The 16,155-nt window shown below is 43.1% G+C and overlaps 1 protein-coding gene across 3 annotated transcripts in view; it reads right to left on the bottom strand.

The window, feature by feature from the left end:
* Positions 1–2,329: 2,329 nt before the first annotated feature.
* LOC143284054 (H(+)/Cl(-) exchange transporter 4-like) overlaps positions 2,330–16,155 on the bottom strand; it is a 159,886-nt gene continuing 146,060 nt past the window's right edge. For all 3 annotated transcript variants that reach the window (XM_076590661.1, XM_076590663.1, XM_076590662.1), the window contains 4 exons: positions 13,247–13,354; positions 11,719–11,840; positions 11,037–11,131; positions 2,330–10,451 (listed from right to left, as the gene is read on the bottom strand). In XM_076590661.1, coding sequence (XP_076446776.1) covers positions 10,361–10,451; positions 11,037–11,131; positions 11,719–11,840; positions 13,247–13,354 — 416 coding nt within the window. In that variant the 3' untranslated portion in view covers positions 2,330–10,360. The remainder of the gene's footprint in view (positions 10,452–11,036; positions 11,132–11,718; positions 11,841–13,246; positions 13,355–16,155) is intronic.

Here is a 16,155-nt window from a genome sequence, read left to right as displayed (position 1 = left end):
GGGATTCGATCCCTTGCACTTAAAAATTCTTTTGCTTCCTAGGCAGACATGTTACCACTAGGCCACCCTTCCACTCAACTGTTATGACACTGAGGATTTTTTTTTTTTTTTTTTTTTTTTTTTTTGCTGTTTAGCAGGTGAACACAAGCTTTGGACGACAAACTGAGTGAAGACTGCCTGGAACAACAGTGCCTCAGCTGCACACACATCTCTGCACTGACACACATGTGAAACACGGCTCAACTATTACCAGGCTTTAGCAATGCCAGTACAGGGAAGAGGACAAAATCACAATAAACAGCGAAATGTTGGTTTTCTGAAAACACTTTAATCACATGATTAGGGATCCTACTTTCAGTCGCAACAGCCTGAGAAGAGCAGAGGCTGTGTAACTGACTGCAGTGACGACAGACAACATGTCGGTTCACTGCCACAGGGTCTACCCCCCTAGGGACCTACACATCATCGACAACACCGCTCGTAACAAAGGGCACACTCATACACACACCAGTCCATTCCCACACCCGGACAGTCACTGCAATGGTTGGCGGTCATTGCCTTGGTCTCCTCTGCTTCTTTGTGGCTCTTCACGTTTTGATTTCAATGCCAACGGTATTGAGGTTCACCCCCACCCTCAACAGTATTGAGGTTCACCCCCCCTCCACCCCCCCAACAGTGTTGAGGTTCACCCCCAACGATGTTGAGGTTCACTGCCAACAGAATTGAGGTTCACCTCAAACAGTATTGGCCTGATTGCACATCTCTCTGCTTGTGGTTTGCATTCACTGGGAAATTGCTGAAGGAAGCCACACTCACTGAAGCACACAGTAAGCTGCAACACAGCATTCACTGACAAAAAGAAAAAAAAAAAAAGAAAAAGAAAGGGAAAAAAAAAAGAAAAAGAGACAAATAACAATGAATCTAATAAGAGACAAAAGACTGACTAGGAATGCAAGAAAGTATGGACAAAATGGAAAGAGGCGTACAGATTAATTTGATGAACACAATCGTTCAGATCTCTGAAGCAAACTGTCAATGAAACATTATAACCTTGTCAATGATGCTTCACTCACAAAATCCCCAAAACTTTTTAAAGACATGAATATATATGTATACAGAAAAATGATGGTGACATGTGACTTGGTCGCCAGTATTAATGATTCACCCTTCGCACTAATTCACTGAGGGGAGAACAAGAACAGGGAGAGCAAACATACGGGACACTGGCAGCATTCCACTCTCAGAAATAATCCGAATCATCATTAACAGTCAGCCTCGTCATAAACCTAATAACTAAATATTTGGAACAATTAAGTTTGCTTGTCATTCATCGTTGAAACAGTTCACTGATGTACTCTTGAAAACCGAGTAGTGTTCATTTGATTTTATACTTCACAATCTGTAACAAGACTGCTTTTTTTTCTGTTGATGTCAACAATATCTCATTGTCATTCCACTTGTGATATGTCTGCTGCATGGATTTCCAATGATATTCATATGACACTGATTCTGCCAGACAATTCTTTCCCCAATCAAATGAAGTGAATGCATGAACCCACCCACCCACCCTTCCTCCAAACCTCCCCTGAATGGACAAGAAAGTCATTCAGCAGATCTGTCCATGTAAGTACTGTAAACACCTTGGAAATGCACACCCCCACCTTGAAAAAAAAAAAAAAAAAAATCACCATGAAGTTGGCTGTTGGGCATTTACTGGGTACAGTTGGTTGACTTGGAATTGTATACCAAGTGAATGGAGAGAGTTACCACTCTTGACTAAAAGCTGGTTGCTTGGCGTTTTACTGGGTACTTTGCCCTATATGGGGCCATCCATTCCTCTTAGTGTAACCATACAGCACTGGCTGGGCTGGAAGTGAGAACAAAACGCCAACTACTGACACATGACACTGCCTGAGGCACACGGTTCAATGACACTGCCTGATGCATGCTCTGTTCAATGACACTGCCTGATGCATGCACTGTTCAATGACACATGACACTGCCTGATGCATTCTGTTCAATGACACATGACACTGCCTGATGCACACTGTTCAATGACACATGACACTGCCTGATGCATGCTGTTCAATGACACATGACACTGCCTGATGCATTCTGTTCAATGACACATGACACTGCCTGATGCACACTGTTCAATGACACAGGACACTGCCTGATGCATGCTCTGTTCAATGACACTGACTGATGCACACTGTTCAATGACACATGACACTGCCTGATGCATGCTCTGTTCAATGACACTGCCTGATGCATGCTCTGTTCAATGACACTGCCTGATGCATGCTCTGTTCAATGACACTGCCTGATGCATGCTCTGTTCAATGACACTGCCTGAGGCATGCTCTGTTCAATGACACTGCCTGAGGCACTCTGTTCACTGACACTGCCTGATGCATGCTCTGTTCAATGACACTGCCTGAGGCACTCTGTTCATTGACACTGCCTGATGCAGGCTCTGTTCAATGACAATGCCTGGTGCATTCTGTTCAATGACACATGACACTGCCTGATGCATTCTGTTCAATGACACATGACACTGCCTGATGCACACTGTTCAATGACACATGACACAGCCTGATGCATGCTCTGTTCAATGACACTGCCTGATGCATGCTCTGTTCAATGACACTGCCTGAGGCATGCTCTGTTCAATGACACTGCCTGAGGCACTCTGTTCATTGACACTGCCTGAGGCACTCTGTTCATTGACACTGCCTGAGGCACTCTCTGTTCAATGACACTGCCTGAGGCACTCTGTTCATTGACACTGCCTGAGGCATGCTCTGTTCAATGACACTGCCTGAGGCATGCTCTGTTCAATGACACTGCCTGAGGCACTCTGTTCAATGACAATGCCTGATGCAGGCTCTGTTCAATGACACTGCCTGGTGCATTCTGTTCATTGACACATGACACAGCCTAATGCACACTCTATTCAATGACACATGACACTGCCTAATGCATGCTCTGTTCAATGACACTGCCTGATGCACACTGTTCAATGACACATGACACTGCCTGATGCATGCTCTGTTCAATGACACATGACACTGCCTGATGCACACTGTTCAATGACACATGACACTGCCTGATGCACACTGTTCAATGACACATGACACTGCCTGATGCACACTGTTCAATGACACATGACACTGCCTGGTGCACACTGTTCAATGACACATGACACAGCCTGATGCATGCTCTTTCTCTGTTGTTCAATGACACATGGACATCTTAATTCTCATACAGCCGTTCTGTTCTCTATCTCCAGCAAAACCTGCACGGCTTTGTGAAGCAACACATTCACAAATGGCAAAGTGAACTATCAACAGTTCAGGATATTTTTATTCTTCTTCTCATTATTATTATTTCAACATTCCTCTGTTCATTTTGTGTGTGTGGTGGTGGTGGTGGTGGTGGTGTTTTTTTCCCATTACAAAATGTTATGATATAAAGTATGTATGTATCTATTTTGTTATTATTTATTTTTCCCCAAAGCAGTGTGTGGGCACTTACAAGGCATCCTATGTACAGTTCTTAACCCAAAGTGGGGGTTGAGGTTGTACTAGATAGTAGGTGCTCACAAGGTACAGTATTCACTGTGTATCATTTCCCTTACAACATTCGATGATCTTCCAATGTTCACTACTACTGGAATGTTTTTCGTTAATTGCCCTATCTCCAACAATGAAGTGATTCAGAATGTTTCGTAATTCTATATTTTCACTGGTGGGGGTGGAGCAGGGGAGGTGTGGGGTGGGGTGGAGGGACATTAAGAACAGAAAATGCTGAGGAATGGGGAATCTCTGTAAGCCGTTGGACAGTATTCTTGAAATTAAAATTAAAGTGCCCAGCCTTTGTCAGTGTCAGATATTTCATTTCTCTAAATCCTACACATGGAACCCAGCATAAACCAGACATATGCATCAAACCCATTCATCCTGACTGTACAGTCCACTAGAGTACAGACTTTTGAAATGAGACAATGGTGCTTTATAAATATAGCTCTGTGTGTGTGTGTGTGTGTGTGTGTGCGTGCGTGTAAATCTCAGAAAACATGCCACTAACTTCCTCATCAGGCATGGACAGATCAAGATGACCAGCATTCTAAGAGACTGCAGTTGGTCACCCACATACATTGTGAACGATAACACAGTTAATGACAACACTACAACTGAAAACATCAGGCACAAAGATATCAGCGCACCAATCTTCCTACTGTAAGGGGTGGCAAATACACACACTGTCAACTGGCAGGTAAACACAGGTAACTATTGTCAAAAGACTGAAGCCAGACCCCCTAACGCTGCTGTGTCTCAACAGTTCAGAATGAGCCCCAGTGCTGCAGGAAAAACATGCTGAACAACAACATGACGGCAGATCCAACTTCTCAGCCAGTTCACATCATCAACACTGCATCAAACTCAGTGTCAACTCAACTGGGGGGAAAATGACACGGAGACCAATGCATGGAATGCTATATCAGTATTGCCACAAATAAAACTGGTGACAGACATTTTGTTCAGGTAGCTTTCCCCTCCAACAAACTAACACACTCTTAAAAATCACTCAACACCAGTCTAATATACACTGATACACTGACTGCAATATATGCACTGAGTAATTGCATTTCCTACATACACGTTTAAAACAAACAGAAACCTTCAGAGGAACAACACATAGCTTCAACAAGAATATGTACAAAATGTTCTTTCACACACAATCACACTGTTCACACATGCAACATAATCATCTGATATGAGATTGCGCAGTTTCTTGTCAGTCCATGCATAACATATGCATTCATCATGCTTGAAAATCTTTCATATTTTTTTTATATAAGAAAACTACTGACTTCTTTTTCACAAGACATTAGAACCCAAGGAAACCCAGACATCAACACACAACACAGGGCACAGACGTAAATACAAATGTCACTGAAACTTGTACCAACGTAACACTATTCTCTAAACATTCAAGCACACTTAACATACATTACCGTATACATTGCCACAAAGCCCTGCACCTCCAAAGAAAGAACATGCTTTCATTATCAACAACATGGTCATTAAACATATTCACATTTGTTCCATTTCCACATTAACAAAAGAAAGAAAGAAGAAGCTATAACTGAGGTGTGATAAATACTCATGAAATCCTGAATAATCCTGTCCGTAAGTGATTCATCTCTGGTCTCTCAGCCACAAACAGCCGGAGAAAACAACGCCATTCATCGTCAGAACTGGACTGATGGTGTAGCTGTGATCACCAACATCGCTTGTCTGAGACATCAATTCATATTGCTACCCAAACATTCTGTACATGAAAAAAACCAACGACAACAACAAAACTCGTGGAATAAGAAAAGGGTGACAGACATGCAGGCCCAACACCTTCATCCCGTGTGGTGGAATGGCTCTGACAGGTACTACGACTCACAGCTGTACAAACTCTGGAAACACAGGAGACAGGGAAAAACACAAAACTGGTCAGCAGGGAGGCAGCAATTCAACACTGACAGAAAGGACAGGCACATAGGCAGGAGGACCACACAAACAGGTGGACCATACAAACAGGTGGACCACACACAAACAGGTGGACCACACAAACAAGTGGACAAACCACACACGGTTTACTTCCACTTCATTTTGGATCTGATCATGACATGACTCGGGGTGTGTTTTAAACCATTTCCAGTCTAACCTGTCAAGGAGTAATGCACTGGCTGGGGGAGGGGGAGGGGGAGGAGGCAGGGGTTGGGAGGGGGAAGTTAGAGGATCACATCAAGTGAGTGCTTCTCTCTCTCTCTCTCTCTCTCTCTCTCACACACACATGCATATACACATTTACACACACACACATACACATTTACACACACACACACACACAATAAAACCACAAGCCACGTCTAATATCTTACTGTCATTATGCAATTTAGACACGACTGGAGATTGGTTTTACAAAATAAATAGGTCACAGAATCCAAACACCACTTGTTTTCAACTGCAGTTGAATAGAAACCCATTCTCTCAATCTGCATGACAAAAGAAAAAAAAGAAAAGACAAAAAAAAAAAGAGAGAAAGAAACACAGGACCAACTATCCAAACAACCAGCATCTGACTCCAGCAAAATGATCATGATGATGGCTTCAGTCAAATCATCATCATGCACTATGTGATACACTGATTATATCATACGCTGAACATCAGTGAGTCCACAGACCTGTGGCACTACCACAGCTGTACTGAGCAGTCAACAAGACCTAAACAGTCTCATCAGTGACAGCGCCAAGAAAAGAAAAATCAGTGACATCAGTCATGAACAGTTAATCACCTACTTTTGTGTCCAGATCACCACACCGTGCACATACACACCCACACCCGGAGCGACAGACCATGTCAACTTATTTCACTTAAAACTACAAGCAAAAGATACGGTGTTCACTCTCACTTCATGACAATACAATTTCAATCTTACTGTAGCACAGATCAAACTCCCCTCCCCTCCCACAAAACCACACACACACACACACACAACCTGTCCTGAAGAGGAAAGAGTAAAACCAAAAGGAAAGGGAGCACAACTAAATGTCGGTCTTCTATAAGAGACGTCTTCTTCATCACACCTACTCACACACAAATTATCATTACCCGTTCTTTGACTCAAACCACACCTGTATCAACAACAGTCTCTAGAATTCATAACTGACGGAACAGTGAGGGGAGTGTCACTGACTAGATGCTACCTGTCCACATTCAACAATCAGATCACTGCTGTTCACCATACAGGTCTGTCTGTCTGAACAACACTGCTATGTCAGTCTAAACAACACAGGTAGTTCAGTCTAAACAACACAGGTAGTTCAGTCTAAACAATACGGGTGTTTCAGTCTAAACAACATAGGTGTTTCAGTATTAACAACACAGGTGTTTCAGACTAATCACCACAGGTGTTTCAGTCTAAATAACACAGGTGTTTCAGTCTATCCTTCTACACACTACACAGCAACACCAGTGTCACCAGCTACAACACAAGGACACCAACATTGTGAAGGTCCACAAAACGTGAACATTATTTCGTCAGATCCAAAGGAACACTTCATACCAACAGTGGCAAATGGAATCCTTGTAACCCGTCAGGTCATTTTATTGATTACAATGTGATATGACGTGGATACTCATTCCATTAAAAATCCACAATGACAATGACATCTGGATACTTATTCAATTCTGAATCCACTATGACAATAAGAACCGACAATTTCTGGTTTGAATCAATGTTAGGGACGACCTGCATGCATGCAACAAAAACAAGTCCTTTCTTCTTATTACTTCAAAAAAACAACAAAAAACTATGAGGTAACAATGCAATCTTAATCCCATCCCTAGAACTCTCAAGACATCTATTATCACATTAACTGCTTTACTCCTTTGAAAAAAAAATAATAAAAAGAAAAGGAAAAAGAACTGTAAAGCTCTTTGGCCACATACTGTGACATCACAATTCCAACAATCCCAGTTTAGAAAAAAAAAAAAAAAAAAAAAAAAAAAAAATCTGGCATCTCATTTGACTGACCTGAGTGTGCTTTGTATTTATCTGCGTTGTTTAAAAAAACAAAAGCCACAAGCTGATGAAGATTAAAAAAAAAAAAGAAAAAAAAAAGAGTCAATGTATTTCAGAGATTATTTAGGGCCCTCACTTCCTCCCAATGCTGTCTTGAAAAAAGATTCACCAAATGTTATCTAGACAATCAGCTTTCAGTTGTACTTGTAAACAGTTCAAATATTGTTCTTTCAAAATCAGTTTTATGTTTTATTTTTGTATTTTTGAGACTGAAAATGATTCAACTTTAATCACATACAATGCAACACTACAATTAAATAAATAGCAAATACTGTTCTAACCAAATCTTCAAATAGGCATCACAGTCACTTTGTTAAAAAAACCCAAACAAAAAAAAAAAAACAACAACAAAAAAACCCAAAGCCCAAAAACCATTGGGAACGATTACAGGAAAAATCATGGAAACAGACCTTGAATGCTGAAGTCAAAATAAGCAAGCATGCCCTAATTTCATTCAGTGTTGTACTCTCTCCATAAATACCAGATGTACATACCTACAAAAATCTGCCACCTCTCTCTCTCTCACACACACACAGTAACACACACCAAACAATATCTTTTTGTGCAGACATAAAAATGCAATGAAACTAAATGTTCCCAACGCTTTCAGAGATCCCAGTTCATAATCTATCTGAAGTACATACACACATACACCAAACCAGAAGTCAACCAACCAAATGTCAACTATTTCTAAATAAAATCCTGTTGTCATGACTGTGCTACTGATACGACCTTACGAACACATTTTTAAACATCCAAATTACATGCTGAATACTACTACTGATACAACCTTACATTCTTAAACATCCAAATTACATGCTGAATACTATAACCCTTAGTGCCATGTTGAGTGACCTGACTGCGAGTCCCTTTCACTGAAGGACCTGCATCCACCATGTTGCTTCAAAAGATTGATCAAGGGATAGAATGTCACTGAGTCTATCCCTCATAAAACTATGAAAGCACTGAGAGGCCAGACGATGTCATGTACATCAGGTTTCTAGCTTTTTATGTTTCTATTTTATCATTTTTTTTTTTTTATAGTTCAGGCTGTCCACTGACAGCACAGCAAAGGGATGTAAATGGAGGGTGGAAAACTAAGTCATAGATACAGTTTTGTTCATGTAAAATAACTCTATTAATTATTCGTTTCTTGACTGCATCCTCCGCATCCACTCACTGTCCCCTCCCCACACCCTGAAAAATAATGATATACAACTACACATAGCTTCTCCATGCATCCACTCACTGTCCCCTCCACACAACCTGAAAAATAATGATATAAAACTACAGATAGCTTCTCCATGCTTCAGCGCACTTTTTCAAATTAACAACATAAAACAAGATGAGAATGAAACATGCCCACATTTCTCAAAAAAAAAAGAAAAAAAAGAAAAAAAAAAAGAAAGAAAAAAAAAGCATCTTCTGAATCAAAGCATTTAAAAGTGTGAATCAATTCAATGTATCAATTTATCAGGAAATTGTAATATCTTTTCAGTTTTCCCCCCCTTTTTTTTGTATTTGTTTTGTTTGTTGGTTTTGGTTTTGATGAAAAGTGAAAAAAAAAGTTCTATAGTTGAAGATGCAATATAAAGAAAATACTTATCCTAGGGGGCTCTACGAATTCATGAACAATATATACCACAAAATCAATAACACCAATCTCTAAACATGCAGTTAAATGTAATGATGATAATACTAACACTTATAACAAATGGTACTTATACAGCACTCTATCCAGAAAACTTCTCTTTACACATGATATTAAAATGCAATCAGGTTTGAGCATAACCAAAATCCACGACAGTGACAAACGACAGAATACTAAACACAATAGCACTGTCATGATATATAACCACGCCACACTGTGTGGAAACAAACTGTGGTTCCATCACAACAGATTGGCCACACTGAACGGTGGCTGTCCTTTGGTCAAAGAGTAACACAATTTCATATACCTCTCATGAATGGATGGGACTGCCGGCGCTCACAGCGACCGGGATACAACAGCATCAGGATGTGGACATGTGTCAGCACAAAGGATAAAATAGGCGCATACATGTTCTAATGTTCTGTGTGAGAAGACTGTGTGGGTATGTTTTCAAGGAGGAGAAATAGAAGAGGAAGAGAAAAGAAACAAGCGAGATGCTCAAGAAATAGAAATTGTATTGTAGTGTGTGTTCTCTGCATGACTGTGCTGAGTATAGAAGTGTGTGTGCGTGTGTGTGTGTGTGTGTGTGTGTTTGTGAGTAGATGCGCATACTGAGTTCTCATGAAAGAGCGATGCACACGCACATGAACATGCACCCACAGACAGTGTAAAACACAGAAACCAACGCTCTCACCCATGCACTGAATGCAACATGGGCAGACACACTCACACACAGAAGGGCACCCACCGGTTTCAAAGCACGAATGAAACCTCCGTTCCCTTTCTGACACATTGCCACCCCTGACACTGTCCTGCACTACCCCCCCCCGACACTCCCAGTACTTATCCACCCCACTTCACAGTCCGGGCAGCAGTGGAGCAGCAGTCAGTCGTCACACAACACCATCCACCCCACACCATCCCTCAACACCCGTCTCTCCACCCAGACACACGCCTCCAACAGTCTCTGCTAGCTGAAGCAACGGGCAGCACTGCCTCCATCAGCACCAGACTGCACGTCTGCGGAGAACTGAACCCAGGCAGGGAGTGGGCCGCCTGTGTGTCTAGTTGAAGAGGATGGACTCTGGGTCCTGGTTGTCCAGCTGAGCGATGTGTCGCAGCACGTCCTTCTTGGTGATGATGCCCAGCAGCCGTCTGTGGACAGACAGTATGTGGACGTCAACTGTCTGCGGACTGTCAGTATGTGGACATCAACCATCTGCGGACTGTCAGTATGTAGACATCAACTGTATGCGGACATCAACTGTCTGTGGACAGTCAGTATGTGGACATCAACCGTCTGCGGACTGTCAGTATGTGGACATCAACTGTCTGCGGACTGTCAGTATGTGGACATCAACTGTCTGCGGACAGTCAGTATGTGGACATCAACTGTCTGTGGACAGTCAGTATGTGGACGTCAACCATCTGCGGACAGACTGTATGTGGACAAATGTCTGGACAGTCAGTATGTGGACATCAACTGTCTGCGGACAGTCAGTATGTGGACATTAACCATCTGCAGACTGTCAGTATGTAGATATCAACTGTATGCGGACATCAACTGTCTGTGGACAGTCAGTATGTGGACATCAACCATCTGTGGACAGTCAGTATGTGGACATCAACTGTCTGTGGGCAGTCTGTATGTGGACATCAACCGTCTGTGGACAGTCAGTACTGTCAGGATTGACTGGCCCTCTTCCCCCTCCCTCTCCCCTATCCAGAGGACTGACTGACCCGTTGTGTGTTACCAGCGTCTGGCGCAGACCCAGCTTGCGAAACATCTCCACCACAGTCTCCATGGGCGTCTGGTCTGTGATGGTGATGGGGGCCTGCAGCAGGGAGACACACACACAAACAGTGTTACACAGTGTTACACACACACACACACAGAGTGTTACATATACACACACACACACACACACAGAGCGTTTCTAATAGTGGAAAGACGTTAAACTGAAGACAACAACACAGAGCGTTGTGCGCGCGCGCACACACACACACAGAGCGTTATATACACACACACACACACACAGAGTGTTACACGCACACATGCATAGTGTTACACACATACGCACACACATGCACACTTTCATACACCACACCACACACACAGGTTTTTCCCATGTTCAACAGGTAGTGTCTGATCAGTTGAAGAAATGAAACAATACACACACACAAGCACGCACACATTCACAAACCACACCACACCACACACCAGCTTATTCACTCATCCACACATACAGGCACAAACTTTCACTCACACACCCACACAGGCACACACTCTCATTCACACACTTTCATTCACACCCCTCCCCCCACCAACACCCTCACACACACACACACTCACCCATACAAATACACACATTCATATCCACAGACCAATGTGTACCTGTAACACATTCACACCATCACTCACCATGTCAAGAATTTTGCGCAGTTTGAGAGGGGCGGGGTCGTGGGGGCTTATGGTTGGGACATGGGAGGTGAAGTAGACCACAGAGTTGCTGACAATGCCCTCCGACGTCTTCCGCGCATTGGCTGCAACACAACACACACATCGGTCATTTGGCCCACTACACAACACACACATCAGTCATTTGGGCCACAACACAACACACACATCAGTCATTTGGGCCACAACACAACACACACATCGGTCATTTGGCCCACTACACAACACACACATCAGTCATTTGGGCCACAACACAACACACACATCAGTCATTTGGGCCACAACACAGCACACACATCAGTCATTTGGGCCACAACACACACACATCGGTCATTTGGGCCACAACACAACACACACATCAGTCATTTGGGCCACAACACAGCACACACATCAGTCATTTGGGCCACAACACACACATCAGTCATTTGGGCCACAATACAACACACACATCAGTCATTTGGGCCACAATACAACACACACATCAGTCATTTGGGCCACAACACAACACACACATCAGTCATTTGGGCCACAATACAACACACACATCAGTCATTTGGGCCACAATACACACACCAGCCATTTGGGCCACAATACACACATCAGTCATTTGGGCCACAATACACACATCAGTCCTTTGGGCCACAACACAACACACACATCAGTCATTTGGGCCACAACACAGCACACATATTGGTCATTTGGGCCACAACACAGCACACACATCAGTCATTTGGGCCACAATACACACACCAGCCATTTGGGCCACAACACAACACACACATCAGTCATTTGGGCCACAACACAGCACACACATCAGTCATTTGGGCCACAACACACACATCAGTCATTTGGGCCACAATACAACAGCACACATCAGGTCATTTGGGCCACAACACAGCACACACATCAGTCATTTGGGCCACAATACACACACCAGCCATTTGGGCCACAATACACACATCAGTCATTTGGGCCACAACACACACATCAGTCATTTGGGCCACAACACACAACATTTGCTGGCTGAAAGACAGCAGAGACATCAGTGATGGCACACTCACCAACCTCTCTTACAACAGATGTGTACATGCACGCACGCATGCACACAAACACACTCACAGACTTGCAAACAAATAGAACAACAACACATTACAACAAAAGCAACAAATGCAAGCATGTACTAGCAAACACACACACACTTACAAACATACACATACACACAACACACTCACAGACAGACACACACACATGATGACAACAAAACACACAACCACAGCACACAAACCTACAAACACCCACACACATGACATAACAACACGCAACACAGACACACAAATACACACACTCACAAGAACCCCCCCCCCCCCAACACACACCCACAGCCACACGCAGTCAACAATACCATACCCCCCCTACCACACACACATCCAACCCCCCACCCATCCCGCCTAACACACACAATCAGACAGACAGCAGAGGAGCAGTCCCTCACTGATGGCCAGGTTGAGGTCACGACGCAGCACGAAGCCCACCAGGTACTGTGACTCCCTGGACACCACCACAGGGAACCCGTTGTGGTTGGTGCTCTGTAGCGTGTGCTCTGAAACAACACACACCAGTGTGTCGACAATGGCCAAACTCTGAACTCTGGGGCTAACACTTAGCTTATACAGAGATACCAACCCCTGTCAAGTGTCTGTAGGAACAAACACTTAGCTTATACAGAGATACCAACCCCTGTCAAGTGTCTGTAGGAACAAACACTTACCTTATACAGAGATACCAACCCCTGTCAAGTGTCTGTAGGAACAAACACTTAGCTAATACAGAGATACCAACCACTGTCAAGTGTCTGTAGGAACAAACACTTAGCATATACAGAGATACCAACCACTGTCAAGTGTCTGTAAGAACAAACACTTACCTTATACAGAGATACCAACCCCTGTCAAGTGTCTGTAGTAACAAACACTTAGCATATACAGAGATACCAACCCCTGTCAAGTGTCTGTAGGAACAAACACTTAGCTTATACAGAGATACCAACCCCTGTCAAGTGTCTGTAGGAACAAACACCTTATACAGATACCAACCCCTTTCAAGTGTCTGTAGGAACAAACACTTAGCTAATACAGAGATACCAACCCCTGTCAAGTGTCTGTAGGAACAAACACCTTATACAGAGATACCAACCCCTGTCAAGTGTCTGTAGGAACAAACACCTTATACAGATACCAACCCCTTTCAAGTGTCTGTAGGAACAAACACTTAGCTAATACAGAGATACCAACCCCTGTCAAGTGTCTGTAGGAACAAACACCTTATACAGAGATACCAACCCCTGTCAAGTGTCTGTAGGAACAAACACTTACCTTATACAGAGATACCAACCCCTGTCAAGTGTCTGTAGGAACAAACACTTACCTTATACAGAGATACCAACCCCTGTCAAGTGTCTGTAGGAACAAACAAACACCTTATACAGAGATACCAACCCCTGTCAAGTGTCTGTAGGAACAAACACTTACCTTATACAGAGATACCAACCCCTGTCAAGTGTCTGTAGGAACAAACACTTAGCTAATACAGAGATACCAACCCCTGTCAAGTGTCTGTAGGAACAAACACTTACCTTATACAGAGATACCAACCACTGTCAAGTGTCTGTAGGAACAAACACTTACCTTATACAGAGATACCAACCCCTGTCAAGTGTCTGTAGTAACAAACACTTAGCATATACAGAGATACCAACCCCTGTCAAGTGTCTGTAGGAACAAACACTTAGCTTATACAGAGATACCAACCCCTGTCAAGTGTCTGTAGGAACAAACACCTTATACAGATACCAACCCCTTTCAAGTGTCTGTAGGAACAAACACTTAGCTAATACAGAGATACCAACCCCTGTCAAGTGTCTGTAGGAACAAACACCTTATACAGATACCAACCCCTTTCAAGTGTCTGTAGGAACAAACACTTAGCTAATACAGAGATACCAACCCCTGTCAAGTGTCTGTAGGAACAAACACCTTATACAGAGATACCAACCCCTGTCAAGTGTCTGTAGGAACAAACACTTACCTTATACAGAGATACCAACCCCTGTCAAGTGTCTGTAGGAACAAACACCTTATACAGAGATACCAACCCCTGTCAAGTGTCTGTAGGAACAAACACTTAGCTTATACAGAGATACCAACCCCTGTCAAGTGTCTGTAGGAACAAACACTTAGCTAATACAGAGATACCAACCCCTGTCAAGTGTCTGTAGGAACAAACACTTACCTTATACAGAGATACCAACCCCTGTCAAGTGTCTGTAGGAACAAACACTTAGCTTATACAGAGATACCAACCCCTGTCAAGTGTCTGTAGGAACAAACACTTACCTTATACAGAGATACCAACCCCTGTCAAGTGTCTGTAGTAACAAACACTTAGCTTATACAGAGATACCAACCCCTGTCAAGTGTCTGTAGGAACAAACACCTTATACAGAGATACCAACCCCTGTCAAGTGTCTGTAGGAACAAACACTTAGCTAATACAGAGATACCAACCACTGTCAAGTGTCTGTAGGAACAAACACTTACCTTATACAGAGATACCAACCCCTGTCAAGTGTCTGTAGGAACAATCAGGAAATTTGGTAGGAACATTTTGAATTTGGTAGGAACACTCTGACTCTGAGCCACATCAGAAAACGTACATTTTATCTACAAGGAATACAAACACTTGGGCCCACCTGCAACACGATGTAACTGCTTTGATTAAGCTGACTGGTCCACTCAATACTGTTCAATGTATACACACACGTGATTAGCTGAGCATCATCACATGAGACCAAGGTTAGCAGTGACTGCCCTGGCCTTGTGATAGGTCTAAAGTGTGTCGGTAATGTTACGACAAAAAATCATGTGACCATGCTATGTAGTAAAAAAAAAAATCAACCTGTCTGAACAATTTTGACATTGGCGTAACGTTGGAACAAACTGTGATCGAAAATAACAAAATACAGCGAAATCACAACAGTTGGCATCTCTGCTTGTGTCACAGACTGACTTAAGATTACAGTTGGGCCAACAGCAAAGTGAGAGCTATATATCAATGGTTTCTCCATTGCACTGGGAAGTCATTTACAGCTTAGTCTTTTGTGAAGGACTATGACTCTCAAACTAGGAGGCAAGATTGTGCTAGCACTTAGTGCTGCAGCCTTGTGGGCTAGATGGCCTTTGGGAACCATCCCAGTGCCGACTGTCCTGAAATCCTCTTGGCCGAGACAGTGGTGACGGAACCTGGGCAACACACTCTCTGCTATAATTGAATTCTGGCCCAGATAGCTGGGACAGCAGTTGCTTCTTCTGCTGTTGTGATGGTCACAGTCAAACACGACTATCA

The sequence above is a fragment of the Babylonia areolata genome, chromosome 7 (genome assembly GCF_041734735.1).
Source record: "Babylonia areolata isolate BAREFJ2019XMU chromosome 7, ASM4173473v1, whole genome shotgun sequence".
Taxonomy (NCBI): domain Eukaryota; kingdom Metazoa; phylum Mollusca; class Gastropoda; order Neogastropoda; family Buccinidae; genus Babylonia; species Babylonia areolata.
Note: the sequence above shows the minus strand (reverse complement) of the source record. Positions and strands in the feature narration are given on the sequence as shown.